General features: G+C 37.0%; 1 protein-coding gene across 2 annotated transcripts in view; it reads right to left on the bottom strand.

Annotated features, from left to right (window-relative positions):
• The window catches only part of PALS2 (protein associated with LIN7 2, MAGUK p55 family member), a 59,817-nt gene that overhangs the window by 26,677 nt on the left and 12,770 nt on the right, over positions 1–20,370 (bottom strand). Inside the window, exons 2-3 of one of the 2 annotated variants that reach the window (XM_051610892.1) lie at positions 5,732–5,850; positions 1,311–1,463 (exon numbers count right to left, since the gene is read on the bottom strand). In XM_051610892.1, the coding sequence (XP_051466852.1) occupies positions 1,311–1,463; positions 5,732–5,848 (270 nt within the window). In that variant the 5' untranslated portion in view covers positions 5,849–5,850. Of the gene's footprint in view, positions 1–1,310; positions 1,464–5,731; positions 5,854–20,370 lie in introns of both variants that reach the window. The other variant, XM_051610893.1, reaches the window with a different exon arrangement.

Genomic DNA, 20,370 nt, shown 5'->3' with positions numbered 1-20,370 from the left:
TTATGATGCCCTTCTGGAAAAAGAGCACAAGGGAGGCCAATGTTCATAAATATGTGAAGGGCAGATGTCAGGAGGACAGAGTCAGGCTTATCCATTGACAGGACAAGGGGCAACAGGTGTGAGCTGGAGCACAGGAGGTTCCACATAAACATACAGAAAAACTTTTTCACTGTGAGGATGACAGAGCACTGGAACAGGTTGCCCAGAGAGGTTGTGGAGTCTCCTTCTCTGGTGACATTCAAAAGCCACCTGGAAGCATTTCTGTGTGACCTACTCTAGGGGCTCCTGCTCTGGCAGGGGGGTTGGACTAGATGATCTTTCAAGGTCCCTTTCAACCCCTAAGATTCTGTGATTCTGGGTGAACTGCTCCTCAGAAGAGGCAGAGGAACTCTCAACACTCAGAATAGCTATTACCTCAAAAGCTGAGCTCTTGAAGTGTTCCTTCTTCCAAAAGGCCACAACTTGGCAGCATTTCCAGTGTTTATCTGTGTTAAATGGTAATGTATCTCACTGCTATGTTTGTATAATGTGTAACTGAAAATTTAGGGGGGAAAAAAGTGTGTTTAAACTCATATACCCAAAAAACACATATGACTCTAGACCTGTCTGCCAAAAGAAGCATATCTATACTGTGGGAAAAGGTTTGCTTACGTTATTCTACAGGATTTATCGATAGGTAAGTACTAAAGTCAGCTGAAGCCTGCCTAGAAAGTCCAGAATCTACCAAGGATTTACAAACCCTAATCTTCAGAGAGTCAGAATGGAAGCTGGTAATAGAACAGCAGCTATGGGAAAACATCTGCTTTTGACAAGTGTACATTAAAACTTCATTGATGTTAAGTAAAGCAATAGTGAGAGGGAGACAAAGTCTCAACTTAAGCTGCAGTGCAGAGCTCATCACAGAAGAATCTAGTTCCTTCACTCTGCAAGCTCTACATTTTACAAGTGAGTATGGATGCCAACAGCCGAACTGAAGTGCAGAATGGAACTGCAACCACTTGGAAATGCTAAGGATGAAGCCTTGAGGGAATTGTTATGGAAAATCCAGTTATATAGGAAGTAAATGTTTGTCCCAGATTTATAACTCAAGTGGATTTTAATACAACAAGTAAAGATGTTCCTGAGGTGACATGAAAGAATAAAATTATGCTTGCTCTTAAGCCCACATGGCTTCTGCTTTACGTTTCATTCAAAGTAAAGTCCGACATATTAATGTTTGCTGCAGTTCAGGTTTTGTTTCATTATTATTTCTTGGTCCAAATGTGGCCATTGATACAGTAAGTTGGTAATATACAATATAAAGGTGGCACCTGAAAATGAGGCTCCTTGAGTATTCCAACCAATTCAGCAATATTTTCATCTTTATTTACTAAGGGACTGATGTCTTCAATAATTTCATTCACCAGCTCCAGGTTGTTGTCTCTGACAGCCTCAAGTTTAGAATCTTCCAGTCGCTCATGAGCCTGTAGGATTAAACATATGAGACTATACTGTGAGTTTCAAGCAGCTCAAACTTACAAATTTTCATTTTCGGTGTAAACTTTAGCAGGAAAGCCAGAAAAATTGCATATAGTGTAAACTCTATATTTTATCTTGAAACTGCTGAAGGATTTTGCATGCTTAATTATGTGACCCAACAAACTTTTTAAGCAACACCTCTTAAGAGATGCTCGTATGTCCTCATTTCGTATAACCTCTATGCTGTATACACAAAACAGTCCTCCCTGAACACTATTGCCTCAGGTCTCTTCTGCATCACAGCCCAGAACAAGTATACCTTCTAGAAGAAAGAAAAAAAAGGAACTATGGGATCTGCTCAGAAAAAAAAATAAAGTTTGCAAGAGAAGCATTTCCCTCAGGTTGCACTCATTCAAACACCTTCAAAACAGCAAATTCTAAAGGGAAGTCTGCACCACTAAAGGAAATTCTCAAGAAAAGTATCCTGGGCTGCATTAAGAAGAGTGTTGCCAGAAAGCTGAGATCTATTCAGCACCAGTGAGGCCACATGTACTGTGTCCAGTTCTGGACATACTGGAGAGAGTCCAGCAAAGGGCCACTAAGATGTTGAAGGGGATGGAGCACTTCACATTTGATAAAAAGCTGAGAGAGCTGTTCAGCCTCACAGAGAGAAGGCTCAGGGCAATCTCATTGAGGTGCATAAATACCAGAATGGAGGGTGCAAAGAGGACAGAGCCAAGCTCTTTTCAATGATGGCCAGTGACAGGACCAGAGGCAATGAGCACAAACTGAAACTCAGGAGGCTCTATCTGAACATCAGGAAACACCTCTTTATTGTGAGGCTGGCTGAGCTCTGGCCCAGTTTGCCTAGAGTCTCCCTTCTGGGAGATAGTCAAAAGCCATCTGGACATGGTCCTGGGCAACCATCTCCAGGTGACCCTGCTTGAGCAGGTGGTCGGACCAGATGCCTGCCAGAGGTATGTTCCAATCTCAGCCATTCTGTGATTCTGTGATAATTTTTCGTCTCTTTATAGAGCTAGTGCTGCAAACATAACCGTTTCCTAAACCCCACAAATTCATTGAAAGGCAGGAGCTCTGAGTTTCAAGAGAAAGATCTCATAAATCCAAATGCTGCACTTATTCATTACAGGCAGTGCTGTATCATAAAATTAGGGAATAAGAAGAGGCCAAAAATAACTAAGATTCTCTACACCCTCAATTAAGAGCTATTTACAACACAGTAGCAACAAGAAGTACATAAAAATCACTTTGGGATGTAAAACCACAACAAATAACAAATGTATTTGGCAGTCATCTATATATACTTTCCATACATACAACTTGAAGGTATGCAAAACACATCTACTTTGTTATTAGAGCTTTAAAACAGATATTAAAAGAAAATTTTGCTAAAACCAGAACACTTAGTTTCCTGAAATCATGTGAGCATTAAATTCTACTTCATATCTTTAAAATGGTATTTCTGCAGGACTGATGACCAAACACTAGAAAGGCTAACACCATAAAGACAGACATATCAAGCATTCCCCAACACCAACATGCACAAACCAAATGACCATAATTACAATGTCACAGGAAGCTTGGCACACACATTCCCACACACATTCCCCTTAATAAGAGAATGCTATTTTGTACACAATATGTACAGTAAACAATATCCTTCTTTAAAGTTTACTTTAAAAACACGCATATATTGGCTTTTAAACATACTACAACTGCAAAACCTTTAAAAGATTAGAGAATATGGGTTACCTTCTTTATCCCTTTTTTTTTTTTAAATACTACCAGTAACACAAATTATAACCTAAATACAAATATCCTTGCCCTTCTCTTCAAAACTAAGGGCATGTATATACCGAGAAACAGAAAGTGTATCAATCAACAATCTCTGATCCTTTGGTATGTAGGGGAGTAGCAGGATATGGAGTGGTATGAACCATTAAAAAAAAAGTAATATCTTAGATATTGGAATTTTTATTTTCAGTTCATAATTTTGGAAATAGTGATACTGAATTGAGTCTTTTGATTCACTTGATATTTATTATACTTGCCAAATACTGAAACAGTAAGGCTTTTGCTTCCAATAGTCTGACACCCTGAATACTGGATTCAGTTTTTATAGGTTATTCCTAAAATGTTTCCTAGGTCTGGGTTAGGCATTCACCTGGTATGCTTTAGACGATGCTACAGTACTCAAAGCAGTAGTGTGACTGTAGTTCTAAAAGAAGATGAAGTTTTGAGGTTCAAAAGAACAGTTAACAATTCAGAAGATAATTTTGATATGACAGTTCAGTAGCAAAACTGAGTAAAATGCATGTTCTAAACTCAACTGTTACCAAAAAAGCATAACTCTAAAGGTCAGTTAGGACTGAGCATAAACATCAGTAAATGACAGGAAACCACATCTAAGTGATTACAGTTATGCCCTTTCCCTGACTACCCACTGAAGAATGAAAAGGTGCAGTAAAAGAGCACAATCTGAAATAAGATCTGTAATTTCTGCCTTGATGCCTTTATTCTAGACTGAAAATGTGTGAAATAAATTTAACACAATTTTAAAAGATTAGCCAAACTTTGCATTGCAAATTTTTATAAAATAGCTATTATGCTATTGCTTGCCTTATTTTTCTGAAGGACTGAAAAGAAAAAATAAGCTCATATGGCTCATGGAACATTTCCCTAAGTTTCTTTTTGTCCTTTTGGGATACTTTACATAATGATAGTCTTAATAATTGACTAATAAAGGAAAATTAAAAAGCTTTAACCTTTCTGGCCTGGCCTGAAATAAATGTGCTTAAACAATCTGACCATCTTAGGGTGTTGAGAATTGCCTACTTTTTCTAATTGTAAAACAAGTTTTAAATATTTTTAGAGAAAAATGGACAACATATAATTATTGAAATGTATTGTCATGTTGATCTTGTCCTTACTTAGCTGTGCTGGTTAGGACTGAATTTTTGGGTTTAATTTAGAATAATTGCAAACGAAAATGTGAGGCCATGCCATATGAACACAATTATAACCTTTCAGCATTGTAGATAAGGCAAGTTTATCACTAAGAGTCTGTCTCCATTACAAGCATTTTTTTTACATGCTAGTCATTAAATTCCACATAATTGTCATTGTCCATTAAAGCATAACTTCTTGATTAGAAAAAAATCCTTTGCAAAGAACATTTTCTTCATGATAAATATTAAAGATGACGTATGCAGAAGACACTGAAGCTGGAAATAACTCTAAGTAAGAAAATGTTTTTACTTACTCTAGTAAATTGAGTACACAAATCTTCCCCTCTGTAGTAATCTTACTCGCTGATGAGACACATCCATTATTTCTAAATTTATTATTACACAATGTCTTCCACTCACAACCCATTTTTTTGAACAGCTAAATAGAAGTAAATTCTTCTATGAATTCTTATGAGAAATTTTCCTTTCCAGATTTTTATATGGAACAAAACCCCTGAACAACAATCCTTTACCTTTACAGAGTATTTCATGCCTGCCCAGAGGGCACTGCTTTCAGATGTCTATTCATATAAACTATTTCTTCCTCATTAAAGGACCTTATTTTCAGGAAGACTAAGAATTTAAGTGCTGTGCAATAACGACTGCATCTCCTATTACATTTTCATTTAAAAGTCCGAAGATCTTTTTATAAATACCACCTTACACACTTATAAATATGTACCATCTATAAATAAACTATTTTCATAAGGCAAGACCAAAATTAAGGATAGCTCATGTTTCAGAGAGCTGACAATCAAAGGTTCCAGTATTACTCTGAAATCCAGGAAACGGCATGGAGAGAACACTACTGGGCTCATCAGAAAGTAATTTTCAGCCAGACACAAGAAGAAAACTTGTTTACACCATGGGGGAAAGAGTTATTGCTCTCACGTTTCATCTTTGCCAGAAATGCTGAAAGTCAGAAGGCATACTGGTTTTGCACACAACAGTGGTGATGAGACTACACACTGCTTCTAATTTCAAGTATTTTGACATTTTCTTCATAAATAATTTTTCCACATTAATTCTGAATTCTCTGAATTTGTCTTCTTCCTCTAGATTTTTCCATATAACAATAAATCAGCATGCACAGAAATCACATTATATGATATCTTCAAGTATTTTAATAAGACCTACTGTACATAAAAGCCTCTGTTAATACCTCAATCCATAACCAATATTCACACAATAATGTAAGAGTTAAAACATTCAAAGATTCTACTCCGAGCAGCAAGTTTAAATACCTTAGCAAGTGATCTTACAATAGGGTTTTCCATAATTCCTTTAAGAAAAATCAGGTCTATTTCTTCAGCACCTGTCGATGTCGGCAGATCAGTAAGGTTATCCAGGACCTGCTGCATGGCTGCTGACAAAACAAAAACAAAAGATAAGTACTGACCAAAACAGGTTTGCATAAATAACAAAAGCTCTGGGAAACTCCACAGTATTAACTTTAGAGATGTTAAGCAGCCAACTACACCTACTGAGAGCAATTGGACAAAGGGAAGAGGACTTATTTTGTTATTGCTTGAAAGGTGGAAAAGATCTATCCAACTCCTTATCATCACAATCAACTTAAATCCACACCCAGCACATTCCTTTCAAGATTCACAACTGCTTAAAGACCGAGAAATCAAACAAGTATATACCATGTATAAGGTACATATAATCTTCCAAATACAATAAAAGCAATTTGTTAATTTCTGTCTTCATTTAATCTCCTTTTCGGAACAAGTTCTCAGCCACTGTTTTTAAAATTGACACATAGTTACAAACCAATTTTTTTAACCAAAAATTTGCTTCCAAGGCAATTCTTACCTTGGAGACACTTGTGTCCACCCCCAGCATCTGCCATCCCCCAGTCCTTTACAACTAGTTCTGCCTTATTGCACTCCAGCACTAAGGGTAATGGAGATGCTAACACCACAACATGCTACAACACGAAGTATATCCTAAAATCTAAAACTTATCATGCCTGTTCAGTACCCACAGTGGACATTTTCCTCACTATGTACAGATCCACAGAGCTGGCTGCAGCAATTTAGGTGAGAGAGAACAACAGAGCCCAAGAAAAAGTCAGAAAATCCCACCATCCCAGCTCTCCTGTCCTGTAAAGTCATTGAGATTAGTGCTGAGAATTTATTTTATAACTGTCTGTTTCAACCCATTAATTTAAGAAAAAGCTGAACAAAACACGTGCTTTACGTTAGAAGTTCAGCATGTTCACATATTACGGAGTTCTTGGGTGTGCAGCAGCCCTTAGCAGGTATTTACATCAGCTAGCCCAGAGCTTGCAGCTTGTGCCAGCCTAGGCCGAGCTCAAAAGTTCCAGCACCCCTGGAACTTCGCAAGATCATTCTTTTCCCGTTTTCCAACATACGACTAAATATTCTTATCTCATAGTATTATCTTATGCTACACCTATACTGTTCTTGTTTTTAACTGTACTCTTTTAAACTCCTGCTGAGTTATATATGCATGCTCAGACACATATACAGATACACTAAAAAATTTTCTGTTGAGATCCTAAGCAAGCTACAAAAAAATTGGAGAAACCACTGTGTACTGCAATGCTTTGCATGTTGCACAGCAGCATATATCAAGAGAATTAGAAAGCGTATATGCCCCTTCTCCCACACAGGAATTTACCCTTAACTTTTCCCATTGCTTTATAATGAAAGCTCTTATGAAACACTGCACACTAATAGAACAAACAGCATTTCTCAACACCTACTTTCTAATTTCAATTCTTCCAGAAAATTCCATTCCAAGAAAAAATTGTCTGTCCATTCTTTCCGTCAAATGGAACTGACTTCTCAACAATCAAATTGTTCTGTGTGCCACATTTTAACTACAGCAGTGTATGTCAAAAGACTTCATTTAAAAAAATAAAAAAAAATTTAAACGTATTTCTTGCTTTCAAAAAGAGAATCTTCTGTGAAACCGTGAGTAGGTGGGAAAATGACACTTCGTGCTTTCAGATTTTGAAGCAATATGATCTCTATTTTTTTAATAGACAAAGTGCTGTTAGCAATCACACATTACATAAAGTCACCAAATCAACCTGTAAATAAAATCATAGAATGGTTTGGGTTGGATGGGACCTGAAAGATTATCTATCTCCAAACTCCCTGCCATGGTCAGGGCCACCTCCCACTAGACCAGGTTGCTCAAAGCCCCATCCAACCTGGCCTTGAATATTTCCAGGGAGGGGGCAGTCACAACTTACCTGGGTAACCTGTGCCAGTGTCTCACCACCCTCGCACTCCTAATATCTAATCTCAATCAACACTCTTCCAGGTTAAAGCCATTCTCCCTCATTACTGCCCTTGTAAAAAGTCCCTCTCCAGCTTTACTGCAGCCCCCCTGTAGGAAGGCTATGAGGTCTCCCCAGAGCCTTCTATTATCCAGGCTGACCAACCTTAATTCTCTCAGCATGTCAAATAGTACAGATCTTCCTCAGATGAGGTACGTCCTATTTGACTAGTCTAGCTGCAGATGCAACTGCCTTGTTTCATGTTTTCTCAGTTCCTAGTTACAGATTAACTCCTCTTAATGTAGTTGTAATACTTTATTATTAATAACAAATACTTAATATATTATTTGCAGAAATAGGTGAGGTGTTTCTAGCCAATTTACATTTTGTACTAGGTAGTGCTATAAAAATGTAAAAATGTAAAGAAAGCTTATTATTAACAGTTGTTAATTGCTTTTAGGGGACTTCAGGCTAGCACTTTTGTTCTTATAAAACTCTGAGTAAAAATACAGCTTTCTTCAGCATGCAAAACATGGATCTCAAGTACCAGTTGCAATTCCAGCACTTGATGCTGACAGAGGTGTGCATAATAATGACATTCCTTATAGATCTCTGCATTAATAAGCTGTTTCTTCCCTAACCCTTTCAAAATTCTGCCTATCTTAGAATTATCACATTAAAAAATAAAACTTTCTATATAAAAACTTGATCATCAAGGAGAAACTCTTCAGAACAACATTAAGCTTCACAAGAATGACTTTCAAGCTTTGTGAAGCTAGACAAGTTATTTTCAAATGAATATTTTATTTCATAAAGGTTTCACAAATTCTAGAATCAAAACTGCTTAAGTATGTTTTCACATTCTTGGAAAGCAGGAAGCACCTTCATCAATAAGAAGAGCTCAAAAAATTCACAAAGGCAGATTCGCATCCCAACCAAAGCCAGCTGTTTTCAGAAATAGCTTCCTATTGCTGTACATCTGATAGTTGCCTTCTCTTATGGCACAGCTATCATGGTGAGAGTCATCTTAGCTGTAAACAGTGTTGCTTCAATACTAGAAACAAAACCAAAAAAAGGTTCTCAGTTGAGATAAGGTGTTGAAATAAAGGGATTCTTAGGAAAAAGTGACAATGGAACTGACTTTCTGCTGGGACTCCTAAGAGAAAATGAGATTACAATGGGACACCCTTCACTTCAACCCCTGTTTTTTTGTGACAAGGAACATGTAGACCTAATTTCCACAGTCAATTTTCAAAGAAAATTTCAGAGAAACTAATTTGTCATTTGAACCCCATATCAAAAGGGGAATGTGGGAAGGATACAAGTTATTTGATCTCAGTGGTAAACACCATGCATCCTGAGGCATAAGAATACAGAAATTTTACTCACAAATCCAAAATTTACTAACCAGAATTAACTCTTCTTAATTCACACACAGCAATTCCAGCCTTCAAAGGATGCTTCAAAGGTTTAATCTACATACTGTACCTTACAACAGTAAATTAAGACCAAATAGAAGTAAAAGATACTATGATAACTCTTCTTGTATTTGTAAGAAAAAGACAGCTTTTCAACAAGCTCTCAACAGTGACTCTTCTCTCAAATTTGATTTTACTCTTTCTTTCAGTGCCTAATTCTTGTCTACATTAATTCTATGTAAAGGAAAGAGGAAGCATACATTTAAATAAATTTTCCAGATTTGCAGACAGAAGACAAATGTGTCACTCACTGGGGAAAATTAAAGCTTTCCAGAGTGAATACCTTGCATGGATTAGGTTTTTTTTAGCTCAATTCAATTTTATTAGTCTTAGAACCTAAAAGGAATTAAAAGAAAGTTATGTATAATATATTTAAATAAATGTATGCACATGACCTACTCATCTGGATAGGAAGGTATAATAAATACCTCAAGGACTATTGGTGAGGATGGTGCTTCACACACAATCTAGAAAGTTAGATTGAAATCTTGCCACAACTATACTTTGGAAACAATTTCCTGTGTTATTTAAAACCTTTTCAGGAGGGACATATCCAAAAGAAAAATTTTACAAGACATCCAATATGCACAGACAGAAGGTGATTAATTTGTAACTCATACAGCTCTTAATCAATGACAGCTGTTTATGTTTTTTTCCATTTGTATTCATGTTTTTTAAAAATGGACTTACGCTTTACAACACTACAGGAAAAAAAAAAAAAGTTATTTTGCATTGGCCACTTCTCTCCCCAGTTACAAATTATATTTTTGGCAGCCTGGGTCTGAGAAAATGAGTACTTATTAAGAAGTTAACATTTTTAGATAGTACAAACTAGTTCATTCACTAACATACTTGACAAAATATACATGAAACGCTGACAAAGCCCTCTGTTACTACTGTTAGAGTAAGTTTCAGAAACCAGGTTTTAAGATAAAAGTCTCTGGGAAAGTATTATGCAGTGAGCACATAGAATATTATGTTTGCATTGACACAGCCAGCAACTGTATTTAGTGAGAAGGGATCACATTAAGAAATACCTCCAGAGAAGTACTATGAAAGTGATAAACAACTGCAGTTTAACCCCCCTGCTCCTCTGCGCTGGGCTACAAATTAGTTACACGATCACACACGAGGTATGCCTGTGTTCCTTACTGTAGTAGGGTACAATCATACTTGGGCTCTCAAGCATCCACAGACTTGGCATCTACATCAGTGTGAGGTTTTGTCCAGGCTATATGACAAATAATGGCCAAGCAGGGAGTGTTGGGCCAATGCAGCTACAGACTATTGGTAGCCACCTTAACTCATGTACTTCTGGGCAGCAGTTCACTGTAATATCACAGAATCATAGAACAGTTAAAGTTGGAAGGGACCTTAAAGATCATCAGGTTCCAACCTCCCTGCTATGAGCAGCAACACCTCACACGAGACCAGGCTGTACAGAACTTCATTCAACCTGGCCTTAAACACCTCTAGGGAGGGGGCATCCACAACCTTCCTGGGCAACCTATTCCAGCACCTTACTGCCCTTATGGTGAATAATTTATTCCTGATGTCTAACCTATATCTACCCTGTTTCAGTTTAAAACCATAACCCCTTGTCCTATCACTGCCCTCTCTGGTGAATAGCCACCACTTCCCACTTCCTGTAGGCCCCCTTCAGGTATTGGAAGGCTGTTAAAAGGTTCCCCCCGGAGCCTTCTCTTCTCCAGGCAGAGTAGCCTCAATTCTCTCAGCCTGTTTTTATATAGGCACATTTTCTAAACAGGAACCTTTCCTCTTCCAGTAAATACAGTGGGCCTCCTCTAGAAAGACAGTAAGATTCCTAAATGAAGGAACTGTTGTCCGCAGCTTGCGTACCTTACTGACTGCAGGACTGAAATGTATGGCAATGAATCAGTAAAGGAGGAAGGAAAAGTTTAATTTATAAGAACGAATGGATACTCAAAGTCTGCTCACAGAATTTTTGCATGTTTAAAAAAAATAACAGAAATGCTTACAAACGTCTATTATTTTTTTACTTAATCTTTTCCCAGTCTCCTGGCAAGCCAAGATTGAACTATTTTAGCATTTCTATGAATAGAAGCTCAAGCAGTTCCTACCCATATCAAACCTATCTCAGCTACATCTTTTTTGCCCATTTTTCTTCATGACTCTTAAGGTCAAAAAAGCTACTGGGAAGAGCAAACCACCCCTCCCCATCTCAAACACTGTACCCCTTCTTCTTTCAGGTTGTGAAGTTTGAAAAAAAAGGTGAAGCACAAATTTTCTGAAGAACAGATGGACTTCACAGCTGCCTCTTTTGGAAAGAAAAGCACTATTTTAAAATAATTTCAGTTAAGATAAAAAGGGAACAAAGCATCACCATGTTACTGGTCTCCAGTCAACCTTGCCACAATGGATAAAGGTGAGCTGTGGAACTTTAGAGTATTACATTCTGTCTACACTTCTAAGCACAGGAAATCCAGCAGCAACAAAACAGGAGGTTCAAGTTCTGTTATGAACATCTTTCTTCAGCCATTCACACTTTCATCTAAGCACACTATACAAGCATATTTAAAAAAATAATAATAATCTAAAATTCACAAGGATTGTAAAGTAGACTACTGCCAGTGTAAACATCACAGATAACAATAATATTTACAGAGCCGTTTTGTAATGTGGTTTGGGCATGTCTGCAAGCAAGACAAGGTACTTTTGATACAAAAAATTGGAGCAAAGTAACAACACTATGCATCTCCAGAGACCCATGACAAATCTGATCACTAGAGATCTTGTTGGTTCTGCTGGAGTTTATATCTCAGGGGTGTTTGCATCCTTCCATCTGAAAGTACCAGATTATCTAATAAAATACCAGTAGAAAATAATTTTAAAATCCACAGTTCAGATACCTGAGTGTTTCTTCAATCTTTTTTAATATGAACATTTACCTTAAACAATTCCTTCTGTTCCTTGTTCTTATCCCAGATTATTTACAGCTAGCAAACAATGCCTAAGTTTTCCTTCTTCTGACCTAAAGAGGGCAATTTCTCCCCACATATATAATAAGGTGACTGGGAAAGAAGCAAGCTTGGCATAATTCCTGTGTACCTCTTCCAGCGTGCACGTTTTTTTCACTCTGGATAGTCAGAATTGTGCAAAGTATATCAGCCTCATGAATGCCTTGCACAACACTATTAATACTTCTTTTTCTCCTGAAACAGATAGATCATGAGATCCATTTTGACTGTGATAGTTACATCATACTGTCAGCTCAATCTACTGGTTTGTCACAAAAGAACATAAATGACCATTCTGAACCTCTGTCTCCTCCAGACCTTGAATCTGCAGCTGAACAAAGTATCCTCTTCCGTAAGTGCAAAACACTACACGCATATTTTGTCTCACTGCTATTACTCAAATCAGTTTTTAGCACTTCGGTTTGATCCTCTTTTGCTTCAGTGAAAATGTTTAGAGAATTTCACCAGAAACCAAATTTCATCCAGATACTACTACTGCTTTTAACACTACCTCTTTCTACAGCTTTAAGTGTAGGAGACACTGAGGAACTGTAACAATTAAGAATTTTATTATTAAGGACTTTGATTTTGAGTGAAGTAGAGCTGTATGAACACATTCTCAGATTTATTCTTAACAGAATGCTTTTTTCAATTAAAACATTCAAACACAACACTTTCAAATTCTGATTGCCCCATTATGATGCAGTCACTCCAAAAACTACACTTACGCCTTTTACTACATCACATCCATATATCAACATCTCATGCATGCTCTGTTTCTGCTATTGTGAAGTATTTGTTTCATTTTCACTTAAAACCTAAAACATTGGAGTATTTAAATTAAACCTGAAGACATAAAAATATTTTTATTTGAGGTTGTACTACAGATACTGCACAAGTATTTGAAAATTTCTCAGTTCTTATGCAGAAAACAAACTCAAGAGTTTTTCAGAGCAAAATTAAAATTAAAGCATTTCAGATTTAGATTATCTCAACACATTATTTACTAAAAAATGAAAGTGATTCTACTTTGAAATAAAAAAAGATATTTTACTATGATGTTATTACATCTACCCCATTTTTCTAGAAAGAAAAAACCCCATCATGCAAATCTTCCACAGGGAGGTATTCAGTTGATTCAGTCTATGTAATTTCATCAAGTCTTACCCTGCATCACAATTTTCAGGCAAAAAATTTAAGACAGAAATGAAACCGCAAAAATAATAAAATTTAAATAATCTCTAGCCCAGGACCTTCAGTTTTCAATTTTACATGATCATCTTGCACATTTTCCAGTAGTTTCATTTGAAGTTTATTCCTAAACTCTAATGCTCCCACTACCACAAAACTAATCCCTCCTATGCAAGCACTCCCCATCTCTGCCCTAACAAAGCTGTAAAAGTAAGTTGCTAAATTAACAACGTTTTAGTTCAAGGTGACTTGAAACTTGTTATGAGGCAGTTCTTGTTTACTGTAAGACACAAGGTAAAGCCTTAACTACCAAAAACATTTACCAAAACACACCTGGAATGTTAGTAGTGATGTAGTGGATAGAAAATGGATTTTCCAAACTTGCTTGCAGAACAATGATGCTGATGTTTTTAAAAGGTGAAAGATGCCATATAAGACCTTTGTATTTTAATACAGAGATGGCCAAACAAGGCTTACTTGACCTGCATGAATGTCCAAAATACATCTCAGCCACTTCCCTAGTAAGAAAGAGTATTCTAAACTTCTAATTTAACACAGTAAAGATTTATACAATTAACTATTCATTATCCTAAATAGTGACCTTCCTTTAATCCTTTGAAGGGCATGTCCAAGAACACTGGGAAAGGAATAAAAGGATCACTTTGAGACTCAGACTTCGAAGGGAACTGAAAAATTCCAGAGTAAGTCACACTGCACTTAGTGAAGTGTTTCACCTCCCAGACTACTTCCCTGCAGAATGTTGTCAGGATTTACTTGGGATCACAAATGCTTAATTAAAAATGGGAAAATCAAATTCAATTTAAGAATATCTTAGTTCAATGACAGGGGAAAAAAGTATTTGAGAGGTCTTAGGACAGCTCTCATTAAGAACTAGATGTTTTTAAGAAAATTACCACATTGAATGTTCACTTTGAGTGTTTACCACCTTCACTTTCAAGTTAGTTTTAAACTTACTGCTGTGAACTGTGAATGACAGTGTTATGCACTTTATAATGTGGACACACAGATAGAGAAACTGCAAAGGCTATTTTACAAATAATATTTTGCACTTGCACCTGCAATGCATACTGAAAAGTTCTAATTTTTCTACTCTATTTCCTTAGAATAACAAGTTTGGTTTCATTAAGTTTAGCCTAGGAGCTTTGGAATTTTCAGTCATGTACTCTGTCTCCCCAGCTGAAGCAAAACCAGATAATTTTTTCAGTAAAGACTTACACTGAACAGCTTGCAACCAAATAGTAACAAGTTTTCTTATTAAAATGGGAGTTATAAACATCCTTCCATTAAATTCTTCTTTTGGAAATTGGGGTAGTAGCTGACAGAAACTTCAGAGTAGAGGAAGGGCTGCAGTAAAAGACAGGTGAATATAGTTCATGGCCAGAAATTACATTATCAGCTTTGTATATAAACAGAAATCATGCTTCCGCAACTATTGATGGCTCCATTCCTGATGTCCAAAGAATGTGGTTAAATGAAGTACAGCTTACTACCAGTACTAAAGATTTAGTGGGAAGTTAGAAACATGTTATATTTCCAGATATAATACACTGCTACTGTATCAAGCCTGCACCAGATGACATGAAAGCACACAGAGCCCAATAACTGCTGTAAAGGAAGGCAGTGATCACACTTCAGTTTATTTCATGTCTTCCATAGCAGTAACTATTCAAGCACATACTTCCAGCCACTCACACGAATCACTCCCTTTGTTAATGTTGCACAAGCCAAAATGAAATTTCCAAAAGAAATTCTGGCAAACACTAAGACAGATTAACTCTTCTTCTTGGACATTTCACATCACAGCAAAAACTAATAAAATAATACAGCTCATCCAGGCATTTTATTGTTTCTGGGACAGATAAATTACTGTAATATCTGAAAGTATTAATGCTGAAAAACTACAGCTTTCACTTAAATTTCATTATCTCTTTTATAGCATGTTTTCTTGTAAAAATGGGGCCATGATGGAACTTGACATCTTGGGTGCATCTGAAACATGAGAAAGTCTACAGAGGTGAACAAATTAAAGCCATTTTAAGAAAATTTTCTAGACTTCAAGCTGCAATTGCTGTTTCTTAAAAGCAGTTCATACAAATCCTCACACGCTAACTCTCTTCAATCCCATTTATGGTAAAACAAACAAAGCCACAGACTCTCTTGGTTTTGACCTAAATCCTTTGCTCCATTCTTTCCCCAGCTGCTTAGGAGGTGTCAGAAAAAGGGGTGGGAAGGATAGAAGAGAGGAAGAGGTCAGTACAAACAGTACCTGACTTAGCCAAGAACCTCATTGGTTTTTGACAATGGAACCTTTCAGATTGGCAGAAGTTTCTAGGCCCAGTTACTTACTCACAATTACTTACAATATAATGCCATCAACAGAAAAGAAGTGGAGAGGACTCTCAAAATAGCCAAGTCCTCCTATGTATAATCAGGAATGGCAGGTTAGGGTCCATGACCCTTCTCCATTTCCATCTTTGGAATTCCACTGCAACGGATAAATAATTCCATCTTTCTTTTATATAAGAAGGTTTTACGAGGTTTGGGTCCTGACCTGGAAAAGAGCAATTGCTTTGCCAACTGTCTGCAGTATGGCAGTTAAAAGGCCTGTCTCATCACACTAAATGAGTTCCCAGAGTAATCAGTCCCATCCATAGTAGTATCTTCTTATTATACTTCCCATTAAATTCCTCTTTACCAGAGGAGTATTGGGCCTGAGAGATACGTAAAAAGAGAGCAATGCAACCTCCTATGGATAAATTCATACTAGGGACACAACTTGTTTTAAGATTGCAGAATAATTTAACATGAAGTTACCCGCAAGTTCCTAAGTGAACTTAAAAGGGCAACAATGTATTTTTCTGTAATGCTAAGATATCTAACAGTTTCTTGGTGTTACAAGGTCAAAAAAACATTAATAACAATCATAATGACTGGCAACAGAGAAAACAAGTACTATCCCAGCAGATACGTCATTCAGCACACACAAGGTAGCAGGAACCAAATAGATACATAGTAAATACCACATGGAAACCCAGAGCTGAAGTTAAACGGCCAAACGCTTCCTCATAATTTTGAAAGGAGGAGGAGTAATGGATACAAATTGGAGCATAGGAGGTTTAAGGTGAATATCAGAAAAAAATTTTTTACTGTGAGAGTGACAGAGCACTGGAACAGGCTGCCCAGAGAGGTTGTGGAGTCTTCTTCACTGGAGACATTCAAAACCCGCCTGGACGCATTCCTGTGTGATGTACTCTAGGTGACCCTGCTCTGGCAGGGGGGTTGGACTAGATGATCTTTTGAGGTCCTTTCCAACCCCTAGGATTCTATGATTCTATGATTCTATGAAAGGTCTGAAACAAAACATAGTCTAAGAATGTATTTTCAGAAAACATAAATTGCTTGTTGCAAAGAAAATAAATTTGTTTCATTGTTGTTGTTTTTTTTTTTTCCTAATAATGAGCTATATTTATTTCATTTTCCACCACATTGTTCCTGGAGACATGCGCAAAACCCATGTGAAATCTTGATTCTGCTTGACTTTTTGGATACCCTGTCTGTTAACATGACCCCCAGCATACCTGCACACATTCCACTTGCCATGTGGTACAGGAACAAGTATTAGGACCTAATCTAGTTGCATGTTGCTCCCTGAAGAGCAGCCAAGATTTTCAAGTAGACCAAGCTGGCACCTCCCTAAATCAACAGAGGCTGATAGATCAGCTGCAAGCATCCTACATGTCACCTACATGCATGTGCAAAGTTGCAAGGCAGCATGCTGGACTTTAGCCTCTTTTTTGTCCAGCTGGGAGGTGAAAATTGCCTGTGGAAACAGCTATAAAGTTAATAACATGCAGGCAGATTGCCTGCCTGGAGAGATCCCAGGGCACACTAACAAAGGCAAGAGCCCAGGAGCCTGCCTGTTCATAGCCAGACAAGCAATCAGTGGATTGCCAGTCCACCTACTAGCATTAGTCTGCACAGAGATCCATTAGAAGCATCAGATCTTCCTGTTGAAACTTGCTTTGGAATACTCAGTTTGGAAGAGAAAGATATTTTTTTAATTTTCATTACTATAATATCCTTTCCATAAATCAAGCTTACTGATGGCACCGAGCAGTTCTCTATGGAAACTTCCCACAGTTGCAAATAGCAATGATACTTGATCCTGTAAGAAGGACTCTGTTCAATAACTAAAACAGTAGAAACATGAAAGAAGCTTTCTCAGTTGCAGAAACTCTGGCAGTTTCTGTTTTTCTAAACACAGTGTCAGGATTTAAACACCACATCACTTCTCAGCATAAGTTTTCAAACCCAGACCAGCTAACTTTCACACAGAAGGAATCGGCACTTGCTTTTTAATACCAGAGAGACTAGTTTGAATGAGCTCCTGACAGTAGTTGAAATAAGATGCCAAGTCTCTGTATTAAAAAAACTTTTCTCAAATTAATTGCCATCCCCCTGTCCAGAACAATGGATGTAAGGGCTATAAAGGAAAAAGATACAAACAAGCATGTACCATGTCGGCTAAACATAGGACTACATTACGGCTGAAAGGGTAGAGAATTAAATAGTCTAATGGCAGCATTTTTACTTATATCCTAAGAACTGGAAATTCACAACACAATTACGTCAATTTCACATGCTCAAAAACTGCAGTTTTCCTGTGCTTAATAAATGAATTTTTGGAATATTTAAGAAGTTCAAGAAGAGTACACCAAGTAGTGTTGTAATTTCCTGGTCTCGTATGCCTGTTGCACTTTTCTTGCTCTGACAGTACCTGCAAATCCATACTGTGGCTCCATTTAACTACTCTTGATCTATATTATACATACATACATACTTTACTACAAGAAGAGAAAGAAGTGTAGGAAGCCAGTGGACATGTAGATACCCAAACCTAAGATTGTGCACGTGAACTATGATTAACAGAGCAATTAGATTTTCACTACAATAAATTGAGTTTTGTACCAATGGATTTTACACCTCATCAGACTCATGAGCTGTTAGTCTTCTCTGTTCCCACAGGAAGTGGGTTAAAATAAAACTAAGCATTACCAAATCCACTAACTGCCTCAAGATACACAACAGAGTTCAATTACCCACATACAAATGTGTATGACAAATGTCAAATGAGAGCCCCAAGACAGTTATTTGATCTTAAAACAAAAAGTAGTCAATGGCCCATATTCAGTAGTGTAACACTTGGAAAGAGTCTAAACTTAAGCACAAACTGAAAAATATTTTCACTCATTCTGAAGACAATACCGACTAATAGCAGGAAGCTGTACAACCATTCCCCTAAAGGGTTTTCAAATAAGACTTACAGATAAATCACTGTCTGTCAGTTTTCCTAATTCTTCTTTAACCATGTCCACCTCTCAGCAGACAGTCCTTGTTTTAGACAGATACTTGAACTTAACAAGTTTTCTTTTTGTGAGAAAGGAACATTCATACAATTTTGCATGAGCACATATGTCAGATCTTCCTTGAAGTATAAGGAAGACTACCTTCAGTTCAAGACTTCATAAAATAAATAAATCAGTAAAGTAATTATATCAGTCTAGCTCTTCAGTTATGGGGCTTTCAAATAAGAGGTGGATATAGATTATTCTGTATGACAGATACAGAAAAGCAATGCAGACTGACAAGAAGAGAAGCACATAGTGCAGCATAAATTGCTTGTTCAGCAGAGCCGCAAGACTCTACCATAAATTTGAAACACGGAAATATCACTGCAAAATGCATCTGAGACATTGTTGCTTTCCCCTAAAATTCTTACTTGAATCTCCAGTGTTTACAGCACAGCCAGTGCAACACAGAGTGTTCTATGATTTTTGAGGAAAGGAAATAGATTGCATAAAAAGCACACACTACCATAGGAGCACCCCAAAGAAACTTACAGACACAGCAGTTCTGATGCCTCTAGTAAAGATGCCTCTAGTAAAAAATGAGCTGATTTTAATTCTTTGAAGGTTTTTGTTATATTATACATTTGAGAGGGGAGGAAAATATATTTTAATGAGCTTAGTCACCACCAAGATGCAGAAATTCAAGATTATCTTAAGTGTCAAATTCTCTCATGTTTTTTTGCAGTCATCTCTTTGTACATTTCCAAATTACATGAGCCATTATAACACACATGCATGCACACACACCCAAACAATTAGCCAAAATTTAACCATACCATACACAGAAAAGCTGGTCACCTCTCCAACACAGAAACAAGAGTAGAATTTTGTTTGAGGCCCAAAAATCCCGAACACCTATTTAATAGCAAATTATTTGGAAATGTATTGAATTAAAATAAATAAATAAATAAATAAATAAATAAATTATAAAGGCTGGAAATTAGATAACACATTACAATGAAGTTAGGAAAACTAGATACAACAAAAGGAGAGAGGTTCAAAAGGACAGACAAAAAAATATAAGATAGCTTACAGGATGCTCCAGTTGATAGTGCAGGAACCATACATAGCCTGGCATTTTCGCACACAGTCTATCATGAAAGGATAGGGGTAGTGGTTAATTGGGATTGACGCGTGCTCCATCTGTGTCATGTACACAGCCTGGCACTTCCACCTGGAAGATGACTTAAGTATAGTAATTCCAGATAATATTATCTGAGATTTATGATGCATTCAACATCTTCAGATGTACAAGAGTATTTCTGGGCATCATTTGAGCAGATAACATCCAATTTCAGCTGGTAAATTTCACTCCTCTTATTTTCTCCTATTTCTATACAAGACATATATGCATGCTGCACTTCATTTCAGTTCTCTTCCACAGGATTTATTTCTTCAGCAAAAGAAAAGACAAGTCTAGTCAAGCATCACTTTCAAGATATGAGAAGATCAAACTACAGCTATTTTTGAGAATGGAAGGTAGATGTACCATCGTTACTTCTCTGAGCAAGACACACCAACAACTAAAGG

The sequence above is a fragment of the Apus apus genome, chromosome 2 (genome assembly GCF_020740795.1).
Source record: "Apus apus isolate bApuApu2 chromosome 2, bApuApu2.pri.cur, whole genome shotgun sequence".
In the NCBI taxonomy this organism is placed as follows: Eukaryota; Metazoa; Chordata; class Aves; order Apodiformes; family Apodidae; genus Apus; species Apus apus.
Note: the sequence above shows the minus strand (reverse complement) of the source record. Positions and strands in the feature narration are given on the sequence as shown.